Source organism: Sinohyriopsis cumingii, chromosome 6 (assembly GCF_028554795.1).
Source record: "Sinohyriopsis cumingii isolate HCF-2022 chromosome 6, ASM2855479v2, whole genome shotgun sequence".
Taxonomy (NCBI): domain Eukaryota; kingdom Metazoa; phylum Mollusca; class Bivalvia; order Unionida; family Unionidae; genus Sinohyriopsis; species Sinohyriopsis cumingii.
This window is the reverse complement of record NC_142966.1, coordinates 129,763,846-129,789,106: the sequence shown is the minus strand read 5'-3', so window position 1 is coordinate 129,789,106 and position 25,261 is coordinate 129,763,846. Positions and strand designations below refer to the sequence as shown.

At 35.0% G+C, this 25,261-nt stretch overlaps 1 protein-coding gene across 1 annotated transcript in view; it reads left to right on the top strand.

Annotated features, from left to right (window-relative positions):
* LOC149797953 (putative protein FAM10A4) overlaps window positions 1-24,933 on the top strand; it is a 54,077-nt gene extending 29,144 nt beyond the window's left edge. The window contains exons 7-13 of the mRNA XM_089963022.1: window positions 2,396-2,506; window positions 6,113-6,215; window positions 10,977-11,093; window positions 13,289-13,424; window positions 15,247-15,329; window positions 20,615-20,797; window positions 23,099-24,933. Coding sequence (XP_089819148.1) covers window positions 2,396-2,506; window positions 6,113-6,215; window positions 10,977-11,093; window positions 13,289-13,424; window positions 15,247-15,329; window positions 20,615-20,758 — 694 coding nt within the window. The 3' untranslated portion in view covers window positions 20,759-20,797; window positions 23,099-24,933. The remainder of the gene's footprint in view (window positions 1-2,395; window positions 2,507-6,112; window positions 6,216-10,976; window positions 11,094-13,288; window positions 13,425-15,246; window positions 15,330-20,614; window positions 20,798-23,098) is intronic.
* Window positions 24,934-25,261: the final 328 nt, after the last annotated feature.

The window sequence follows — 25,261 nt, the reverse complement described above, 5'->3', positions numbered from 1 at the left end:
TTTAGACCGCTTGGGTGACCTAAGTGGTTAGAGAGTCTGCCTCGTTAAAAATCCATATCACACACATGCACGTACACACACAAACATGCATGCACACACTATGACTGCCATTAAAAAAATAGAAAAACAAAACTTCACAAAAATGGCTCAGCAGAATTTGACAGAAAGCATTCTAGCTTGAAAACCCTTCAGATTTTAATATGAATGATACTGATCTGCCATCAGGGATGGCCACCATTACTAGAATCAGAATAACATTTAAGAAAGTAAAAAAATAACAGTAAAATTTGACAAACAGCATACTGGTGTAATAATCTTTCAGTGTTGGATAAATTATGCTTATTTGCCATTAGATATGGATGAAGATACACAGCAGTTTACAAGTAGCAGCACTAGAGAAACATTGAAACTGTTTTTTACATAGCATCTGCAATGAGCAGCATTGCAAGAAATTTCAACATAAAGCTTCCTACTGATCCAGATTTCTTGGTCATCAGCTGTTGTATTTGGCTTTTAGGCAGATGGCAAGCAGGGGAGTGATCACATGCTCAAGTAGTTGCCAGATGTGGGTCACTTTAATGAAGATATGTTTAGTTAGTTGGTTGGCTAAGCTTTGGAACTTGTGCTCTTGCTCTCATTGAAGTTAATGTTCACATGCAATCTGCAACTTGTGCTCTTGCTGTCATTGAAGTTAAGTGTTCACATGCAATCTGCAAGTGTTTTATTGAGCAATTCCCTTATTATACCCCATTGCAGCAGTGGTAGGTGGTGCTTAGTGTTTCCTTTATGTGTCTGTCCATCATAAATGGTTGGGTTTTGTATTTATGTCAGTATTCAGGTAATGTGGTTGGGGCATCTGTATTCCATGAATGTATTTCTAGTTTCTAAAATATTCTTTTGAAAGTAATAATTGACTTATTTCCTAACATTTTATTTCTGTGTGTGTCTTGGGTGAGGGGGTCAATCTTTTTTGGTTATTCGTTCAGCTACAAAGTATGTTACTCTGGTGATTGCGTTGGCACAACAGACTATAAATCTAAAAAGCTTTTGTAATGGCTAGTTGTCTGTCCATTAGAACATATTTATTATTGCTACTACTTGTAAACTGCTGTGATGATTGCCTTGATACATTACACAAACATTTATCCCAGGTCCACATATTCCTAAATAAAAATGGTAACCGTTGGACATCCATTGTGGCCACCATGGCAGAAAATCTTATCACTGATCCATCTGAATTGATGCTTATATTGACATGGAGGTTTACTGAAAACTGCTTTATGATGTAGAGTCAGTTCTGAATTAAAATGATGTTGATTTGAAATTCAGTATGTTTGCCATGATATCTGGACATTTATGTTGGGGTGTAGGGTCAGAGTCCATTCCCTATAAAAGAAGTTGGAATTCGCCGACACCATATGGTGTCGGCATGGGGTAGTCCCTTACTAGCTGGCCCAGCAAACTGTAATGACCTTTCATTGAGATATATCTGCATGAAATCGATAGGAATATTATTTATTTTTTCAAAAATCATGAGCGTAAAGCAAAAATGTAGAAAGTATAAATGAGTTATATGTAATGAATACAAATCTGTATGTTTTGTTTTTTGTTCCTAGTGAGATTAAAGAACTTGTGTGTTTCACTTTATTAATATAGATGTTACCTTTGTGCCATATCAGACATTCTTTCTGCTAGCTCACAGCAAAACATATATGTAACTTGTATCGCATTATATTAGAAACATAATTGGGTTTTTCCAGTTTTCTTATCAGTATTGTTTGTAGTATGTAGCTTAGTTGCTTTTACGTGATAACCCTATCTACACCTTGGCATATTGAGCAGATATTTCTGAGCCTCAGTTCTGTGAATTTCATTGGATATGGCAGCAAGCCACCACATTCAACCAAAATTAATTTGTTAAAACTTGAACACCATTTCTTCATGATTGAGACAAGGGGAGCACAAAACTTGAATGGACTGATAAATAAGCACTTTTCCAGTGTCGGTCCATGTTTGCACAGATACCTTTCATTCAGAAAGACATGTAATGGCTTACCTTTGGTACATAATCATTCTGTGGATGTTAAACTTACAAAGTGTCCTTTTTAGGTCAATTGCCACCACCATTTTTGGCCGATGTACAATGCATCAAGCTATTGGTTAGTTAAAGTTACATACTAAGGGAGGCAACACATGAAATCCAATAGATGTCGCTAGGACAAAGTGCCGATGTAGCTGTTCGATCCGCCAAGGTGTAGATAGGGTTATCGGAACCTTGGCTATCAAAGATAGTATTGTGTGGCTTAATTTAGAACATTTAATGATAGTAAATATGACGTGATTGCAGCAATAATTTTACCTCTAATCTGTCACATATATTTTTCTTCCTTAATAGTGTGTATATAAAGATGAATAAGCCAAAGGCAGCTATTCATGACTGTGACAAGGCCATTGAACTTAATCCAGACTCAGCCCAGCCCTACAAGTGGAGAGGAAAGGCTAACCGGTAGTACAGTGCTCCCTTACTCTTATATACCTCAGTATAATACAGTCCCTTTTTAAAAAAAAAGAGATTGGTCATGATTCTAATGTAATTGATGAATTAATTGTTTAAATTCCTACTTAATTCATTTCACTTAATTCTAGTTCATAATGTGCTTGCTTTGACTTCTGTTCTTTTTTATCTAAACATCTCAAATCATCTCTCTCAAATTCAGATTCAAATTCAAATTGCTAAATATCATTCCTTGTACTTTGGCAACAATGAATTTTTCAAGAAACATTCAGCAGACATCAAAGAATTTAATAGTCTTAATACTTTGAATTAATTTGAAGTGAGTGTTGTTTTATCGTCAAACCCCCCCCCCCCCCCCCCCCCCCCCGATTTACTCCAGTTTGAGGAATATTTCAATTCTTTTTCACTGGAATAAAAAATACTTTCAGTTGCACAATTTTAAATCCCTATCAACATTTGTAGCTTTACTTGTTATAAAAGAGTTTACACAATGGCTTTCTGTCCAGCGTTTGGCATCCCAAGTCCATTAGTGCAAGTTTGCTATCATTACTCTTACCAAGATGTAAATTCCAGTAATGCCAGCCATATGAAGAAGAAATGTAAAATCTAGCTGGAGTCGCTGGCTTACTGGTTGGCATGTCGGACTCAGACCAAATTGGAGCAGGTTCAGATTCTACAGTCAGATCAGCCTGGGTTGGCTACCTGAACAGAAAGTCCTAATGACACTGGGTTTACAGCAGAAGATGTCACATGATGTCTAGGTGATTCTTGATGAAATTGGTTCAGGTCTTATATCTAATATGGCCACTCCAGTGATCATCTTGAAAATCTTGTTATTGTTACTCCTCCTGAATTGATGGTCATATCAGTATGTGAAGTTTTCATTGAAAACTTCTTACGACTTATAGTTGATCCTAAATAAAAATGATAACAATCTGATGTCCGTTATGGCTGCTACAGCAGCTATCTTGAAAATCTTGTTATTGCTACTCCTTGACAGTCAGATTGACACCCTGTTTTCACTTGAAAACTTCTTATGATGTCTAGCTGGTCGAAGTAAAAATGACGCCATTTGTACATGTAAAAACAATTGATGCTATGCTGCCATTTTGAGAATCTATTTACTCTTGAATGGATGGTCATATCAACATGGGGTTTTACTAAAAGACTTATTATGATGTCTTGTTTGATATAAATGAAAATTGTGTTACTCAACCAGTTACCAGCTCGATGATCTTGTTATCTCTGCTTCTCCTAAATGAATGATTATATCAACATATGGATTCACATTACATAAAAGCCCTTTCAACCACCGTGCCATGTGAGCATCTTTGTTAGTATCTCACTCAGCTTAAAACTAGTGACACCCTGGCAATGGTAATGGCCAAGAGTTAGTGCCCTTTAATGTATACGAGCTAGGCCAACAATGAAGATTTTCATCTTTTGTTAGGACTAGATTTGTGAGGTAGCAGGCTAATATTCCTAATGTAATGTGATTGGGTAAGTATTCTCAGAGAAATATAATTTTCTATACAAAAAATAGCATTTCAATGATAGACTTAATGTGATGTCTAGTTGGTCATAAATGACAATAGTGATGATCTGACCTCCATTATACCACCTTGGTGGCCAACTGGAAAATATTACTATGGCTTCTTCCAGATGGCTGGTCATATTGACACTGCTATCACTAGAAGTCTTCTTATGGTGTCTGATTAGTCCTGAATGGAAATGGCAGCTTCTGATACCCAGTATGGCCACCATGGAAGCCATCTTAAAAGTGTTGTTATTGTTACTCCAGAATGGAAAGTCCTATCAGTGTGGGGTTTTAATGGTCTTGAATTAAAATGGTGCTGATCTGACAGCCAATATATCCATCACACTCAGCAGTTAAAAAGAATAAATAGTCTTACCTTGAATTACTGGTAGTTCTTTTTGTCCAGTGGAGCATGTGTCCCTTTGAGTGATTCTTGTTTATTATAGCAGGTGTCCTTTATAGACATGTTTACGCTATATTTAGCATTATATATGGCATGTTACTATATCATGGTGTCCATCTTGAAAATCTTGTTATTGCTACTCTTAAACAGAAAGCCATTTTGATATGGGGTTTTCATCAGAAGAGCTGTCTTGGTGTCTAGCTGGTCCTAAATGAAAATGGTGCCAATATGATAGCCAATATGTCCAACACATTCAGCAGTTAAAAGAAAGAGTTGGTCCTGTCTTCAATTCCTGGAAATTCTCTTTGCCCAGTTTAGCATCAGTCTCTTCAAAGGACTTGTATTTATTATACCAGATGGCTTTCATAGATGTATTTTCGCAATATTTAGTGTCATATATGGGTTTTCACAATATCAAGTGCTCTTTGTAGAAAGTTTTCACTCTGAGTGTCATATTTAGCTTTGTACTATATAAGGTGCCCTTTGTAATCAGGATTTTGCTATATTTAGTGTGCTTTGTACTCGTTTGTCACCTGATCATGTGTGTCCTTTATAGATAATCACTATATTTAGTGTCATATAAATGGCTTTTCACGATATTAGCTGTTTGTTATACACGGTTTTCATTGTATATATACATACATACATACACATACACACACACACACACACACACACATATACATGCATACATACACACTTGCATTCATACAAATTGATAACAGTGCCAATACAAAACAGTTCCCAATGTTTGTAGTGAATCTACACATGCACACACACACACACACACATACATTGGTAACAGTGCAAGTACAAAACGGTTCCCCAATGTTTGTAGTGAATCAATGTCATTATCACTGTTTAAAAAAAAACATAATACCCAACATAAACCCCATAAAACAGAAAAAAACACAAAGGCCAATGTTGACACAAAATTGTTATTAGTACAAATGCTAACAGTTTGCCTTCCTTTCAAGCCAGTCAAGCTTTTGTCATTAGTTTTATTGGTGAATTTAATTTTTTTTTAAATTGTTGCTCATTTTTATCCATGTATATGGCTTTTCACTATGTCAAGTGTCAATTATATGCTGGTTTTCACTGCTGAGTATTATGTGTGTGTGTGTGTATATATATATAGAGAGAGAGAGAGAGAGATGGGCTTTCATTATATTTAGTGCCCTTTGTAGATGGATTTTCATGATGTTGTTTGCCCTTTATAAACAAATTTTCACTTTTGAAAGATTGTTAATAGGTTTTCACTATTTCACTATATTTATAAGTGTTGTCAGCTGCAGTTCTTGTTTTCTTGCTGGCTATAGGTTAACACACAAGAGAATTTGATTGTTACAGAGAAGAATTTGAGGAAAAACTAGTAAAGTTAAACCTACCACAGTAACCACTGGCACATAAGTTCCCCCAATAGGCTTAATGGTTCAATGCAAAATGACCTGTGTATAATACTATCCGCTTTTAAAGGTCACTTATAGATTGGCCACTGTGCAGTTCCTATACACAGGTTGACTTGTTTAATTCTAGCACTGATTACAAGGTATGTGTGCTTTCAGTTTTCAAGTGCAGCAATCCATAAATATTACCCTTCAATCATGCATGATATATTTAGCCACTGTAAAATTGATAACATCTTTATTCTGTTCAGGATGCTTGGGAACTGGGAGCTTGCATACTCCGATGTTAGTAAAGCATGCAAGCTGGACTATGATGACGAGTCTAATGCCTTACTGAAGGAAGTTAAACCAAATGTGAGTAATGAATGATTTACTACTCAAATCCATCCATAAATGTTATATTTTGATTACCAGTCTACGAGACTGAAAAAAATATTTTGTTAAATTGTAGTGAATTCTTGGAGACATTTTTTTTAATCGTATACATTAAATAGTGCGAATGGAGAGATAAAAAGTCATTTGAGTTCTCATTTACTACGGGCTAGGAACTTACATTTAGTGTTGTATATGAACTCTGCAGTGATTGAAGGTATTCAGAGTACATTCATCTGCAGGTTTACTCCTAATGCGGTTTGCATGGTATCATTTATTTTAATTTTGATAAATTTTTGTGTCGTAAGTCAGTTAATTTAACAGAAATATAAAATGTATAAAAAAAAGAAAACTTTAGCCTTAGAAATGTATTATTCCAAGAGAATTACACACAAGGAGTGATACTGTGAGATTGCCTAAAACTTTTTGAGATTTGTCAACATTCTCTGAGTTTCCTAGTAATTCTTTTTTTCATAAAATGGGTAAGGTGGCAGATTATACTCTTTAACCCTTTAGCTACTACAGCTGTTGTAGTCTCACTACTGTTGAGTGCTATCATATCAGTTACTGAGACTACTGAGGCTGGTTGCTAGGCTTAATACTAGAGCATCATCATGGCTGACTATGAACACTGACAGTAAAAACATGGTTACATTTATATTCATTATTTCATTAGTTTTTGCTGAATTTCAGTGAAATAAAAAAAAGCTTACCTTGTATAGTGTCTGTTAGTCATGTATTTCCACTTTATTTATTCAGTCATGTAAACTGTTTTGAATCCCACAGAATAAATCCAATATTTACATATGTACATAGAAAAACATGAATGAAAGCTACAGTTTAATTACAAATTTGAGAGTGGTGCCTCTCAAAATAGTCATTATCTACACATAAATGACAATGTATATTCCAAGATATGCCCACATTTCCTTGATGCTGATTTCATACCATTTGAGGTCTTGCTTTTGGTCCCTCATTTTCTTGGCATAATCGTTTCTTTCTTTCACAAGCTTTTCCACCAGACATTCAGGAAAAAACTTGAGAAAAAAGTCTTTCTCATTGCATAGTGGTCCATGCTCGATTGTTGAACCAACATGAGAATCAAAGTCATTGATCTCGAACATGGCGAGGTCATCACTCCATTGTGCAAGTGGTGTTGAAATGGGTTTAACATAAATATTTATTCCATTTTCTCAAACTGATCCATTAAACTCTTCGATATCACTTGCATTGAACCCTTTAAAGTTGCTCATATCTGAATTGGAAGTCATCTTTATCTCAACTACACGTATTTTGTAAAGTGCAGAAAAGTATTTACAATGTCTAAATTTAACCTTTCAGCTTTCAAACTTGTATCAAAATGTTGAGTAAACTCCTCTCATTGGTTATGATTATCAGAAATATGTAACGTTCTGTACTTTCAACCAATCAGCATTTAGTTAGCATAGCAGTCTCGTCCACATAGATGCGACACTGGGGTTTCCAGTACTGCTGAACTATATGCACGTAAATGCCACTGGGTTACTAAACTAGGCTTATCGACACTGCATATATGCGTCAGTTAGGTTCAGTATTTACAGGTGACGTTTAGATGCAGCCATCGTAGCTAAAGGGTTAAGAACATATGGAATGTTAAAAGTTTGTCCACAAACATTTGTGGTGAATTCCTCTGATATTAAGTCCCATAATGGTATTGTGGAATGACTTGTGTGCAACAGATGAATATGCATCATTTAGGCCCAGAAACATAAGTTAAATATAAATAATAAAATGACTGAAGTTTGGTTTTCCTAAAGTGCTTAGAAGATTGGTTATAACTAAGACCATTTTTGTTTTTCTTGTTAATTTCAACAAAGAGCAGAACATAAGAGTAACATTTTTAAGAAGATTTGTGATGAAACTCATTGGTCTGTTATGTTAGTTTGTTTCTATAATTGGCTTAACAAAGAGTAACATCAAAAGAGGTATCCACTTAAACAGATAAATACCTGCTTTTATTTTTGACAGATTAAATAATCATGGAGTGTGCCTGCTTGAGGACATAAGGAAAATGTTGCAACAATTAAATATGATATTTTCTTTTAAATAGGTAGCTCTCTGTAAGGTATTATTTTAATCCTAAGATGGAAGATAAACAAAATTAGAATTGTTCATACCATTGCACTCAGTTGACTTAGTATTACAGCATGCGCGTGTCTCACTTCTCCATTAGCTGTGCATTTCCATGATGACATTAGAGTGTAATGTCATAATGAGCGTAAATGTTGGTGATGTGCCTTCAGCAGAGATACCAATTGAGCCATTTTATCAAGGTGTTAAAAAAGGAAATAAAACGCATGTTAGAAAGACATCTGATGAGTACCAAACAGCAAGAGGACTCTTATCAAGTTTTACCATCTCATAATGAGCACCAGACTGCAAAAAGCCTATATAAGGCACTGCCAGCTTATAATGAATACCAAACTGCAAAAGGCATACATCAAGCACTGCAAACTCATAATGAGTACCAAACTGCACAAAGTCTATATAAGGCACTGCCAGCTTATATTGAGTACCAAACCTTAAAAGGCCTATATCGACCACTGCAAGCTCATAATGAGTACCAAAATGCACAAAGCCTATATAAGGCACTGCCAGCTTATAAAGAGTACCAAACTGCAAAAGGCCTATATCAGGCACTGCAAGCTCATAATGAGTACCAAACTGCAAAAAGCCTATATAAGGCACTGCAAACTCATAATGAGTACCAGACTGCAAAAAAGCCTATATAAGTCACTGCAAGCTTATAATGAGTACCAAACTGCACAAAGCCTATATAAGGCACTGCAGGCTCATAATGAGCACCAGACTGCAAAAAGCCTATATAAGGCACCAACAGCTTATAATGAGTACCAAACTGTAAAAAGCCTACATCAAGCAGTGTAAGCTTATAATGAGTACCAAACTGCACAAAGCCTATATAAGGCACCACCAGCTTATAATAAATACCAAACTGCAAAAGGCCTACATCAAGCACTGCAAACTCATAATGAGTACCAAACTGCACAAAGTCTATATAAGGCACTGCCAGTTTATATTGAGTACCAAACTGTAAAAGGCCTATATCAGGGACTGCAAGCTCATAATGAGTACCAAACTGCACAGTCTATATAAGGCACTGCCAGCTTACATTGAGTACCAAACTGTAAAAGGCCTATATCAGGGACTGCAGGCTCATAATGAGTACCAAACTGCACAAAGTCTATATAAGGCACTGCCAGTTTATATTGAGTACCAAACTGTAAAAGGCCTATATCAGGGACTGCAAGCTCATAATGAGTACCAAACTGCACAGTCTATATAAGGCACTGCCAGCTTACATTGAGTACCAAACTGTAAAAGGCCTATATCAGGGACTGCAAGCTCATAATGAGTACCAAACTGCACAAAGTCTATATAAGGCACTGCCAGCTTATATTGAGTACCAAACTGTAAAAGGCCTATATCAGGGACTGCAGGCTCATAATGAGTACCAAACTGCACAAAGTCTATATAAGGCACTGCCAGCTTACATTGAGTACCAAACTGTAAAAGGCCTATATCAGGGACTGCAAGCTCATAATGATGAATGAGTACCAAACTGTAAAGGGCCTATTTCAGGGACTGCAAGCACATAATGAGTACCAAACTGTAAAAAGTCTATATAAGGCACTGCAAGCTCATAATGGGTACAAAACTGCAAAAGGCCTTTATCAGTCACTGCCATCTCATAATGAGTACCAAACTGAACAAAGCCTATATCAGGGACTGCAAGCGCATGATGAGTACAAGTACCACAGAGCAAAGAGAACCTATATCAGGTACTGCAAGCTTATAAGGAATACCAAACTGTAAAAGGCTTGTATCAGGTACTGCCAGCTGATAATGAGTACCAAACTGCAAAAGGTCTCTGTCAGGTACTACCAGATCAATATGAGTACCAAACTGCAAAGAGAGCCTATGTCAAGCACTGACAGCTCAAAATGAGTACCAAACTGCAAAAAGCATATATCAGGCACTGCCAGCTCATGATTAATACCAAACTGCCAAAAGGCATTTTTCAAGCACTGCCAGCTTGTGATGTGTCAGCAGATGAATATGTACATTTTTGATCAAGGGTGCAATTTTGTAAACTCAAAATAATAATCACTTTGGCATCTGTGTGTATGTCCATGCATCCATCCACACTAGATTATCCTCAGTGTTCAAGTCCACTGCTTTCTTGCCAATACTGTTTGAATATACCACCCTCTTCATATTTGGAATATAACTCTTGGAGGAGCTCTGGTAACTTAATTGGTAGAGTACTGGCTTCATAATACAAAGGTCATAGGTTTGATACCCACCCTTGCCAGTCTGGGTTAGGTGCCATGGTGTGTAATTGGGGAAGATACGTGGCTTTCATTTTCTTGGCATAATTTAGCCTATCATGTGTTGACACTGTAATTAGAAATCAGCCAGTAATATAGTTCTATGGCGAGTTTGATATAGAGGTCATGGCCATATAAATTTTTCTTTTAATTTGAAGATTTTATGAGAAGTGCATTGATGCTTATCTGATCGTGCATTTTTTGATGTTAGGTCTGGGTCTAATCAGTTTATAATTGCATGGTTTACACTGATAAAAAAAAAAAATGACCAAGTGCACTGCCAGGGTCTGCATATATGATGCATGAATCTGAATACTTGTTTTAATCTTGTTGTTTTTTTTTGTCCTACGTTCAGGCAATGAAAATTCTTGAACACAGAAGGAAGTATGACAGAAAGAGAGAAGAGAAAGAATTAAAAGCCAGGCAGGAGAAAATTAAGAAAGCTAAAGAAGAACAAGAGCAACAGAGAAAGGTAATGAACTGAACTGCAGACACCATGTATTCTCAAACTTAAAACTCCAAAATTAGATTTTATACTTGGGTTATATCAATTGATTAAAATAAAGTTGGCTTGTAGAGGATCACAAGTTAAGAACATCCTAAATATACCATGATTCTAATAGTTGAAACAGAAGAAGAAAAAAAGATGCTACTGGTGTTAACTTTCAGGACAATGAGTTGAACTAAAGTTTTTTGCTAAAAATGTTGTAAAAAATATTTGGCCAAATTCTCTAATTTGACTTCGTGTCTAATTCTTATACTTGGTACAACTCACAAGCTGAGACAGTTCATTCTGTGACATGCTGGTAAATGTGTTTTTTTTTGTCTGTCAACATTTAAAAAGTTACATGGCCATCATGATGCTATAAACTAATAGCTATAATATGGAATGCCGTATATTGACGGAGTTTCCCAGATCTAAGTGTAAATCATTTGGAGGACAGAGACAAATTACTATAATGTTGACTCAAGAGTGAGATTCAATATATACTATTTCCTCACTAACTCACGCCCTGATAACTTGCAAATCCACTTATAATGTGGGGTCACTTGTGAATCCCATTTCTTTTACTAGAAAGTACCAAAAATTGTACCCCTATTAGTTGAATGTAAATGAAACTAGTGATGGGAATCGGTCAGAAATTCATAATCAATAATTGGTTCCACTTAACCAACTGATAATCGATTATAATCGGTTACTAAGAGCAAAGTTTAATTTTTGTTTGTTATTCGGTTATCTCTTTGATCAATAGTTCAAGATGTTAGTAAATGTACAGGTGTAATCTCTTTTAATGACATGTATACTTTAACCTGATAATAATATTACATTTTTGTCTATTGTGTTGTGTTATTTTTGTTCTACATCTTTGTTAAATGAACGCAACTTTTTATGGCTGATAAGTCATATGCAACTGAAATACTGCTACAATCCCCCAAAATCCTTTCATTCATATGTGATGTGTCCATAATTTTAAGTGTAGAGGGACATGGTTTTCTTGTTTGTCATTGTTTACAAATACTACAAATAATGTTGCATTTAAAACTGAAACAAATCATCAAAATGTGTTTAAATTTATTAACTCAACTATTTAACATCTTGATCATGTAATAATGGCTATATGTTCCTAATTATGAAATTTTGCACTTATGAAATATCATATGGTTTTATATGGGTTCTAATAAGCAGTAACAAAAGAAAGAGTGAAAACTACAAGCTTTGAAAAATTTAACAAATAATTTATTTCCTTGAAAAGACACTGTAAATATGAAAAAATAAGAACTTACGGTTTTAAGAATCAAATCCAAGAATAATCCACAAATACAATTTTAGATGTCCGAGTAATGAAACATTCTAATGAATTCAAGTTCGAGTCCCAACAAAAATTCCAAAATGGAAGGCGATGACTTATACTGTAGCCTTTATTGTACAGATGTGTCTTCAGTTATTTATTAATCCATAAACAATATTCCAGTGTTTGAATTTTGGAATAAAATTTAAAGAAATGTCTTTGTCCAAGAATTCTATATGAGGACTAAAATATTTCCAGGAAAAAGAATTAATCTTATAGAATCCAGATAATCTGAATAAAAATTAAAATGTAATTCCAAACTGGTTACAACAAAATGAACACCTTGACATCAAGTGTTTTTAAGCCCAAAAGTGAGAAAAATCTCTAAAAACAATGATTATACAGTAGATCGAAACGCAAAACAAATTCCCAGATGAGGGTCAATTTTGCAGAACCTTCAAGAAGTATTTACGTATAAAAGCACGTAGTCCCAGTATGACCTTGACAGAAATCAATCATTATACTCTAAGAATAAGATAAAATTAAAAAGTTGTTTACTTGTCTCAGTGATTTCTGAAATCAAGGATGGGAACTAGGTCAGCTTAAGATGTTTACAACTGAAGAGTCAAGGTCAAAACTATTTTCTGAAAAAATATTGAGTTCCTAGTAAACAAAACTACATTATTTTGACATATAATGAAATTAAAAATAAACAGATTTTAAAACTTTAAACAATTAAATGAAATCAAATAGACATAACATAAAATTATGCCATCTTGTACGTTAAATCCTGCTGTCTTCTTTAATCCATACAGTAAACATAAGTTAATTACCAGATTTGTACTCTTATCAGATACTTCTATATTTTCCTCCTCAGCAAAGTCATTCAAGTGGAGGCTCTACAGGAGAATTTCCAGGGGGATTTCCAGGAGGATTCCCTGGTGCTGGGGGATTTCCAGGTGCTGGGGGATTCCCAGGTGCTGGGGGATTTCCAGGAGGTGCAAGATTTCCTGGTTTGTGAAATATTTCTTGATCTTTTTGAGATTTGTGCCATTATTGCCTACATAAAACTTTTTTAAAGTGTTTACAAAACCATGAGTACAGTTTTATCCCATTATAGCTGTTCATTAAACACAATAAATGATGCTGGCAACAAGCATACTAGTTAGGAGACATGCAGGAATCTTGTCCATGTGGGTCTGTCCTGGATTGTCACTAATCAAAAGCATAATTGTGGATTTTTCATAGCTCTGCATATATCTATTTATTTTGTCCTACTGTCCTCTTCCTCTTCCCTCTAGAGGAGATGTTGGGTTTCATACCATCCATCCATTGTCTTTCAGTAACGCTGTGATTGTAAATAAGATATTTCTAGATCTATTGAATGCAGCCAGATCTAACTTGTAAGCAAGATGCTGCCCAATATCCAATGACAAAGTGGACCAATTTTACATATACATATATATATGTAAATACCCTAGGAGGTTCATTGTTGTTGTTGTTGTAGGGTTTAACACCATTTTTCAGCACACGATAGGCTATACATGGTGGCCAGTATTAATGGTGGAGGAATAACTTGAGGAAAACCCTGGAAAGAACCACCGACCCATGAGAAGCTACTGGCAAGCTTTCTCACATACCTACATTGGCCGAATTGGAGACTCGAACCCACGTAGACAGAGGTGAGATGGCAATGATCCATAATGGAATGCGTTTTAGACCACTCGGCCACTGGCCCCCCCCCCCCCCCCCCCCCCCCCGAGGTTCAGGTTCAAAAGACCGAAATAGGTTTCTGTGACCTTAACCCAGTTTTCAATCTCACAATCCCTGTGGGCTTGAGTGTGTAGAATCAACCAAATGCACTATCCCCAAATTCATAGGAAGCAACAAAAGGGAGGCAGGAATCTTAGTTGCTCAATGGTTAACATGCAGGACTTGTACACAAAATGGAGTTTTCTACCATTTGATCAGCTTGGGTTGACTACCATGTGTTCTTAGCCAAGGCACTTTACTCTAAGAATTGCCTTGGTACTAAATAACCTACTTGTATTGCTATGCCATAAAACACCAAACCAAGGCAAACCAAACAGAAAAATCCTTGCCTGGTTATCATATAAAGTTTCTCACAAGACATTAATTTTGTTTGTAATTTTGCATGCTTCTTATAGACTGAGACTTTTTCCTAGATGTGATGATAGTACTACAGGGAGTTTTTCACCATTTTTAACAGCTTATTAAAAATGAAGAAAGAAGACTGTAAATAAATTAAGTTGATTGTATTGCTCTGATTAAAAAACTATTTGGGACAGATCTTCCTTCAAAAATAAAAGAAACCTGTGCCTCACCAATGTGACCAATCACAGCCAAAACAAGAACTAACATTCGATTGCAGTCTGAAAGTATATTTACAAATTAAGACATCTTTGTTCTACAGCAGTACATTGTAATCTGCTTTTATCTCCTGATGTTCAGAGCTAGAAAAGACATTTGATTACTCTTATACCGTGTGATGGTTGGGTTGTATATGATGATAAAAAGTCACACCTAATATAGTTTGATGAAAGTGTTCGATTTTCATTTGCTTCGTTTAAGGCAGCGATGGTGACTGTATCATTCTTGTTAAGTGTAAAGATTCTGTAATGGAATTTTTTAAAGTCATATATTTTTTAATTTTATCAGATGAAACTTTGATATAATATTATTCTGTGCTAAATATTTGTGTGCAGATTGCTATTGTTTTCTGTGTTGCCGATAGCTACTTCATTACAATGCTGTTCATAGGCAAGACATTGCATCATATGAACCACTAAAAATAAAATATTCTTTGTATGTCAGGTGCTGGAGGAGCAGGTGCACAGGCAGGTTTTCCTGATCTCAGCAGTCTGCTGAGTGATCCTGATATCCTTGAAGCATTCAAGGTCAGTAGTTTTATTGATTTTTAGAAGTTATATACAGGTAGTATCGAGGTAATGTGGTATCCTTGAAGCATTCAAGGTTAGTAGTTTTATTGATTTTGAGAAGATATATACAGGTAGTATTGAGTTAATGTGCTTCATAACATGGCTTATAGTTGACAGATTGTGTTCCACAAAATCGATGAATCCTATTAGGTAAATTATTCCCACATCAATGAGATTTTGAGAGTTGCTGATTCAGTTGTGTGTTCTGTAGTACATGTTCTTGGTATTTTTACATTCTTTAAGCCATTATGCCCTCGGATATTTTGGAACCTAATACACTCCTGAAAATTGGTATGTGAATGTATCTTAGGAAGAGTAACTCAGGCATGTAAAAATTAGGTCATTGTGATGTGATTTTCACACTTGGGTGACTTTATTTTCAGCCATTCATTTGTTACACACTTGATACCCTGGACTCTGTTCACCTATGCTATTGACAATTGGTATGTAAGCGCATTTCAACAGAGAAAATGGACTGTACAAACCCATGGCCACAGTGACCTACTATTCATGATTGTATATTCAGCCATTTGTTCTTTATGTGGCCTTAAATATTTTGGACTCTGTTTAAACTACACGTGAAAATTGGTACACCACTATCTTGTTTTAGGATTCCTTGATAACTCACAAAGCTGCTTACAGTGCAGAGGCGGGTGTGGATCCATATTCTTTTTAGGCTTATCTTAACAATAAAAATTGTCATCAAAAGTGGTTGATGAAATTTGGACATATCACTTATTTTATGATGAAAACAATGGTTTGTATGTAAGTTGGCATTCTGAAATTCACAAATTCAAACAAGAAAAAGTATTTGGTAAGATTGTTATTTAACAAAATATTTTCTCAATAAAGAACACAATTTATGACAGAAAATTGATGTCTGAAAATGTGCAGAAATGCCTACAGGTTTTCCAAATGATAAGAAGTAAGTACAAATTGAAGAGGTCTCATCATATAAAAGCCGTGTCATTTTTTTGTGGTCATTTGTAAGCATTATAAATAAGACATATCCTCTTCTGTCCAGACTTGAAAAGAGTCATTTGGCTGCCATAGTGATGACTATGAGTGCTCACAGTAATGCCACAAGTTCTCACAGTGATGCCCATGAGTGCTCACAGTGATGCCATGAGTGCTTACAGTGATGCCATGAGTTCTCACATTGGTGATTAGTGATACCCATGATTGCTCACAGTTATGCCCATGAGTCCAGGGCCCCCTGAGTTGCCAAGTGGTCTAAAGTGCTCACTGTTCTGGATCACTGCCATCTCAACTCTGGCTGTGTGGGTTCATGTCTGTGTCTTAAGTTTGTATGTGGATCTCAGAACAATAACTCAACCATATGGAAAGTAAATCTCTGTGACTTAACGTTTATGTTTGTGTTTTTTTTTTTGTATTTTCATCATGTCAGCAGTTTCTCTTACCTTATTTCATCTACACTTTTGAAAATTAGTATGTGGCTGCATCTCAGTGAGAGTAACTTGCCAAACTAGGCCAGTATGACCTAATTTCACACATGAATGATTTGTGCATTTTCTGATGTTTATTTTCCCCTCAATATCTTGAAGACTATTTAACCTACACACGTGGAAATTTATATGTAGATTTATCTCAAGGAAAGTAACTCAACTATGCCAAACTTGTTCACTTTGACTTCAATTTCTTGCTTGGATGATACTTGTCATCAGTCATTTTCTACATCCTATTTATTTTTTATTCGAATGTGTGTATATGTGTGAAATCATCTTTTTAATTAGCACAAGCAATTAAGATTTTTTCATGCCCCAAAAACTGGTCAAATGATAGCAATATCCAACAGGCATTTAATAGGTGTATTAGGTTATTATAATCCACTTAGTGACAGCACTTTTGTTCCATATGTTGCAGTTGAATCTTGGAGGACAAAGAAAAAAAAAAACTTTTGAAAAACAAAACTTTTTTTTATCAATCATTGGATATATTGTTATCACAAGCAGCCACACTGTACACCAGGCAATTATACTGTACACCACAGGCACCCATTTGCTGTTACCAGTATACACTTCATATACTTTAAACGGTGTCCACTTTCTGTCTTCACCGTCAGTACCTGTCACAAATATAAAGTTGTATATATTGCAAGTAATCATATGCTATTACAGCATACTCTTTGTATATTATAAGCTGTCTCCACTCTTTGTATACACTATAATCATTTCAAAATTACGTGAGCAGGTGCTTTTGCTATTATCATAGCTGCCAACCCTCACGAATTTGGTGTGAATTTCACGACCTTTTCAGCGATTCACGGATTCACGCCGCAAGCCAAAAATTCACGAATTCTCCAATCCTCAATTATTTTAAATCTTTAATAAAATAACCGATTTCCCGTTAAGCGCTAGTCGTGATATTCGCAGTTGCCGAAACGGTCCGGTACTGCTGGTCGCGATATTAGTAGATCTACAGCCGATTAGTACAGTTGGCCCGGTAGCAAGCATTTTAGCCTATTTTAATCTATATGTATAAGAGTAGTTTTACAAATGCTTTTGAGGGAAACGGGGGCCTAACCGGAATTTAGCTCCGCACATGCGTCACCAACACTGATTTGAGTTACGGTTCAGCATCGCATGTACGATTTTGAAATGTCTTCACCACCAAGAAAAAAGAAATGTATTACTCAAAAAGTGAAGTTTAATTTGGAATATATCAAAAATTGGCCGTGCATTCTGCCATTAAACATTGACATCCATCATACTTTTTGCACTCAGTGTGCCATCGCAGAGACGATGTGAGCAAGTACATCGGTTGCGAAAAACACGTAGAAGTTGGGAAAATTAAGAATTCGCAGATTTCAGCTCCGGAATATTTTAAACAATTTGCGGAAGAAATGCAGGCTACCAACGCTGAAGCATTATTTGTGAGTTTTCTTGTTGAACACAATCTACCTTTATCAGCTGGAGACCATGCTAAACATTTGTTCTGACAAATGTTGCCGGACTCGAAAATCGATTCCAAATTTTCATGTGGAAGGACCAAAAGTGCTGCAGCTCCTGTGCATTCCTCAAAGCAACAGTGCAAGCGAAAGTGTATTTTTTCTAGTGATGAAAAATAAGACTTTAGGGCCTCCTTAGCTGCAGAAAATTTGTCATTAATTTTAGTCACCAAGATCAACCAGCTGGCAAGAAGTATGAACTGTTTAGAAAACAAATTTACAATCAAGCAGTTGAGGAAGTTCAAGTCTGCCACAGTATCATGTCTTGATAAATAAATATTTCTGCATATATGTAGTGTTTTAGTTTTATATTGCTAACTTGATATAGTGTAGTATTGACGGTCAGAATGGATGGAATTAATGTCATGGTATTTTTCACGAATTCTTGTCCAAATTCACGACTTTTTATCCCAATTTTCACTAATTGTGAGCCTGGAAGGTTGGCAGCTATGTATTATGTATCCAGTTTCTGTATATGAGCTGTGATGTTCACCAGTATTCATTTGCTTTACTGTCAACAATATCCACCTTATGTTAACATTGATTCTGTACATCTCGGTTGGGTGGCCTTCAGTTCAGGTTAATTGTGTACACCATGGGAAAATTCAATGTCGTTTGAATTCTCACTATTCCAGGTTTTTATTGGTTCTTTATAGTGCTTGTTATTCAGTAATGATGAGTCACTCTTAAAAATTTCACAGCACTTTTTGACTGTTCATCATACTTCATTGTTAAATTAATGATGCATACATGCTGTTGTTCAATTGATGATAAGATATGATGCATACATGCTGGTTTTGTATAAATTAATTTAGAATCAGAGTTTCCCATTCTAGACCTTTACATACAGTACTGACTATGCATTTTACCATTAAATCAGTAGTGTGCAGTAACCCTCAGTCAGAAAGTAAGCATGTATATGAATATGATATATTCAGTATTTCTTTAAGTATCAGTCAAGGAGACCTACTTCCTCTTTATTACAAGATGGCCTTATTTAAACAGTGTAAAGTTAGGGTGATCCCCGTAATGGCAAATTATAGATATGTGTACAGTTATCTTGAACTTTAATCTGTAATTGTGTGTTGTTTAAAAGTTAACATTAAATCCATTACAAACTACATGTGTGTCATTCTTAGCATTCCTTGTCGGACTGAAGCAGCTGCTAAAATGGAGTTAAATTGTTAAGATTTTCTTGAAACCTACTACCTTGCATATTGATCAGTTACAAAACGAATATTGCATTTGGATATGGCAGGACCATATTTGGAGAATGGGAATGGCCCATCAAAGCTGAGAGTTCCCAGTGGAGATAAAGTGAGCTAACTCTTATATTGCATATATAAACTTTACAAGGATATTGTTTATGACAAAATTAGCGTGAAATTCACCCAGATATGACCTTTTCAGTTACATAGTGCAAGTATTATATGGTGGCAGTATTATCATTAAGCCTATTATTGTCATTTTTCCCGATTTATCATTTTTCAAACAAATTCTTTGGCTCCTCGAGCCTGCAGGTAATGAACAATTGACATTGCATGTAGTTGCTGTCACAGTTGTGGAAATATAATGGAAATTGAAAATCATGTTTACTTATTAAAGCAATGAAATTTCATAGAAATGGTTAGATCAGACCATTGCATAATGACTTTTTGAAATAATTTCTTACCCTTCATTTTATTAATTGGAATATACTGATCATAATCAGTAGTCTTCCATTGTATTAATTTTCAGTTTAACATAGGACCAGTATCTTCTAACCTCAGAACAAAATATTATCACCCTCTGCAATGATCATGTAAATGTAGTAATGTTTGCAAAGATGAAGGCTGGTTATATTTTTCTTGGATTTATTGATCTTTCGCAAAGCTACAAAAATGTAAAGGAAAATCAACTGATGTATATTATCTGTCTATGGCAAAACAAAGGTATCACTGACAGGCATTTTGTCTGTGAATGGCAAAACATAGGTATCACTGACAGGCATTTTGTCTGTGAATGGCAAAACAAAGGTATTACTCACAGGCATTTTGTTTGTGAATGGCAAAACTTACCTCGATAAAGTTTCCAAAACACGTATCTTCACATCAGTGGCTGTATTCGATTGCAGCTTAAGTCCAAATGTTAGTGTATGTCATCATTAGATATTAGGAGTTCCTGTCTTGTCTGCTTAAGCAAATCATAATGCCATTCACAAGCAAGACATCACATTCCACAGAACTTTGCTTGAAAACCTGGGTGTAAAATTACAAACCTATTGTTTTCTTGTCAGGACCCTGAGGTATCTGCAGCATTCAAAGATGTTAGCCAAAATCCAGCCAACATTTCCAAGTACCAGGACAATCCAAAGATACAAAGACTGATTGAAAAGATGTCCAAGAAGTTTGGTGGCAGTCCTGGCACAGGTGGCATGTAAGAAGTAGGAAATCCACATCCCATTCAGCAGTCATCATCGGTACGTATTAACAGCTTTCTTTTGAAGTTAGATGTATGAATAGTCTGACTTTTTACCCAAACAATTTTTATGGTAATATAAAATTAGGACTAGTAGACTGTAAATAACAAGATAATACTGGTAATATAAAATCAGAACTGGTATACTGGTAATGTAAAATTAGGACTGATATACTGGTAATATAAAATCAGGACTAGTGTACTGGTAATGTAAAATTAGTACTAGTGTCCTGGTAATATAAATCAGGACTAGTGTACTAGTAATATAAAATCAGGACTGATATACTGGTAATATAAAATTAGGACTAGTAGACTGTAAATAACAAGGACTGAAAATCAGGACTGATATACTGGTAATATAAAGTCAGGACTGGTATACTGGTAATGTAAAATTAGGACTAGTGTACTGGTGAAATAAAAGGAAGAGTAGTGTACTAGTAATATAAAATCAGGACTGATATACTGGTAATATAAAATTAGGACTAGTAGACTAAATAACAATATAAGGACTGAAAATCAGGACTGGTATACTGGTAATATAAAATCAGGACTGATATACTGGTATAATAAAATCAGGACTGGTATTCTGGTAATATAAAATCAGGACTGCCTTTATTTCGCAACTTCAGCATTTTTTGTTTCCTATTTAGAACAAAATTCAGCCATTGTGTCATGGTCCTAAGTAAACTAATCATATGGGTATACATTTTTCACATATATTATTTTCCACGTAGTGGCTTAAATCAACTTACTTTGATGTTCTTTGATTCAGCAGTTCTGGGTTTGTATTAGGGAAAGTGGTAATAATGCAAAATAATAACTGAGGAAGATCAGAGTTTGTCTGTCATTTATAAATTGTTTATTTCTTGAAGTAATGTGTGTTTAAATCATACTGGCTTAGTGAATAATGTCTCAGACTCATAACAAGAGAGATAGCAGGTCAGATTCTGCCCAGACCAGGTTGCAACTATAGTTTATCATTGGGCACGACACTATACTCCAGTCAATCAATCCTTCAGAGAGGCATATTATTTTGAAGGAAATTGTCATGATCATGGTAGCTGAAATGAATCTTTCAGACAGACTTACTGTTATTAAGGAAATTGTCATGATAGCTGTAATGAATCTTTCAGACTGGCTAATTGTTAGTAAGGAAGTTGTCATGATAGCTGTAATGAATCTTTGACAGGATTATTGTTTATTAAGGAAGTTGTCATGATGGCTGTAATGAATCTTTCAGACAGGCTTATTGTTTATTAAGGAAATTGTCATGATAGCTGTAATGAATCTTTCAGACATGTTTATTGTTTATTAAGGAAGCTGTCATGATGGCTAGCTTGAATGAATCTTTCAGACAGGTTTATTGTTATTAAGGAAGTTGTCATGATAGCCGAAATGAATCTTTCAGACTGGCTTATTGTTATGAAAGACGTTGTCATGATAGCTGAAAGGAATCTTTCAGACAGGCTTATGATTATTAAGGAAATTGTCATGATAGCTGATAGGTCCAGATAAGTTATGCTAATAAATATCTCATAATACCTTGAGTTTGTCTTGTCTTGGTTTCTCAGTCATGCAGGTTAACCAACCAGGAGATTCTGGTACTTGTGACAAGTTTGGTCAGCTGAAGCAAAAGTAGTTAAAGATCAGGACCTCACTATAAAAAGATGCAAGTATTGACCTTATGGGTTACTTCAGACTTTGCTGATATTGTGAAGAGTTCATCCAGTCGATCTGATGGACTCCTTTCTATAAGAACATACTTCACACAGCTTGACACCTGATTGATTACCAAACACTTCTACTGAGGGAGGTGGGCAGGGGCCTAATTAGCTGGTAACTATGTGTACCATGGAAACAGTCAATAGATGTTTGATTTTTCACAACTGTTTGACATGGGTACAAAAGAATTCTCCATGGGCATGACCACTTCTTAACTCGGTATGTGGGAATTATTACATATTATGGGTGGAACTCAAACCTTGGACCTTATCCAAAGATTGCATGGCCCAGCATTTTCCCATGCTGTATAATACACAGTATCCACCATCACTATATTGTTGATCAGAGAAGCCCTAAATGTATACAGTATAATTGTTGGGACCGTCATATATTATAATTAGCAATTTCAAAACTAAATTTCATTAATTGTAATAAAATCTAATAACCATTCCCATCTTTTATCATGGACTGTGTTACTGAGATGCATTATATTGTGAGAGGACCATAGTTAATAGACATCAATGATACTTTGATAAATGAATTGATGTGTATAAATAGGTCTATTTTTCTATTATTACAGCAAACAGAAATGTACCCCTTTGCACCAAGTGTGAATGGATGGTTGTGTCATAGAGGCTGAGATGGAAGACATGAAGATGGTTTATCTGACCATAAATGAAGGAGTGAATGTCTACAAACAAAGATTTCGATATTTTTGAATAATTGTAGCTTTAACTTTCACATTAAGGTTTCAGTTAATGGTTACTGTTTCCCTTAGAGACACATTTAAGTTTTTGTTTTTCAGCATGAATTTTTGTTTTCCGTAGAAAATGTTTTAAAATCTGTGTATTATAAATGTGTAGTTTAAGACAAGTTTCTTGGAAGGTAGTCATTTTGTTTGTCAGTGTGTCTTTTTACATGTATATACTTGTACACAAAAAGCATAAAATGCACGTAACAATTTATGTATCTATATGTCACTTCCACTTTAGTTTAACTGACCTGTGACTCATGTGTGAAGTGCTTTTGTTATTAAGCATAATGTTATGTTTGATGTGCAAGAATTTTTAATTTCAAGCCCAAGGATTCTCCATAGGATTTTGAAAGTTGCAGGACTCCTTTGGTAAATGTTGCAGTCCCATCCCTAAAATCAGGAATATCAATAATTATACATTTTTCCCCATGCATTAATTCTGAACATGTGTACTGTTATGTAATCATTGTATAAACAGATTGCTCATTCATTGTGAAATATTTAGAATAAGGCCAGATAGCAAAATATGTATTATTCTGGTTACCCAACCAACCCTTTTTTGTGCCAATCCTAAATTAGGAGGGGGTGAAATTCAGAAAAGGAAAAAGGGAATATTAATTTTAAAAGACTGGTTTTCTGGCTTATACATCGTTTAAATCAGTCTGGACCAACAAACAAAATTTATCCACATATCAACCTGATTATCCTTATTTTTTAAAATTCAGTTTAACCCTAACTTTACGTGCATTTTTCTTTTTTTTCTTTACATGTATTTTTCTTTGAGATATCTTCATGAAACCTTGTCTCATGAGAAGAGTTTGTGACACACAAGAATCTGCCTTGTCAGATTATTGCTTTTAAGACAAGGTGTAGCAGATTAAAATCAGTGGGAATTTTTATTTCCTAGATAAAAATGACTGACCAAAAAGGAGTCTGTTGTTTGAGTTTTAGCATGAGTTTGTGTTGTTTGCTCCAAAATGTTTGGAAAATATTTGTCAGATGAAAGTTTTAGAACTGTACATTCTTTAAAAGAATGTGAATCTAATGTTCCTACAAAATATAAAAATTCCTCTCAAGATGGTAGAAATTATATATTTAATAAAAGAGCGGAAATAATTTAGGACTCAGACCTGGTACGACATTTGCAACTTTAATAACAGATTGAAAACCATTTTCTTTACAGGGAATCAGCAAATTCATGTTCAGTTTAGCTGTTTTAACATTTGTCAGTGTTTGTAGCTGTAGAATTCATGATTATGCAAAAGATGAATATGGAGTATTGCAAAGTGATAAATTGATTTTTTTTATGTGAGTAATGCATTATTAAATATATTGTATATATCTGTTGACAGCTAGATTTATGTGAGGAATGCCTGTGAAACCATTATAGGAAGCGATTAAGAGTTGTTTGGTTGTAATGTATATGGAAAAGTTGCCTGTGGTTTTATTTCTGCAACTTTTTTGGGTGAGTTAAAATAGCAGAAATTTAACTCCAAGAATTTAGGGAGTTTAATAATTCATGCAACCACAATGACATAATCATGAAAATTAATTATGTTTCCCCCCCAAAAAATTGCAGAAATTTTCCCATATACATATATTCATGTATCTTAGAAGTTAAGAATGATGCTGTAGCAAATAAATATGTAGCCTCAAATGTTTTCTTTTCTTCAGTTGTCTTTGTTTCTCGTATTTCTTTTTATATAACCTCTTAAATTTTATCCATTCACCACATATATAATTATTTATAGTTTTGTTTCTTCTCCATTTCCAGCCAGTGAAATACTGGAACTTTTTATACGAAATTTTAAGAAAATTTAGTATATCTTGAAGTTAATTTCAGAAAATTTATAAAAATTCTAAAAATGAACATAAATTGAAGATTATGCTTTTCACATAACAAGGACTTGGGCAAACCACATCCAAATTATACATCTACTGTATATATTCACATATAAGTCAAGTCTAAATGTATAATGCACAGACCCA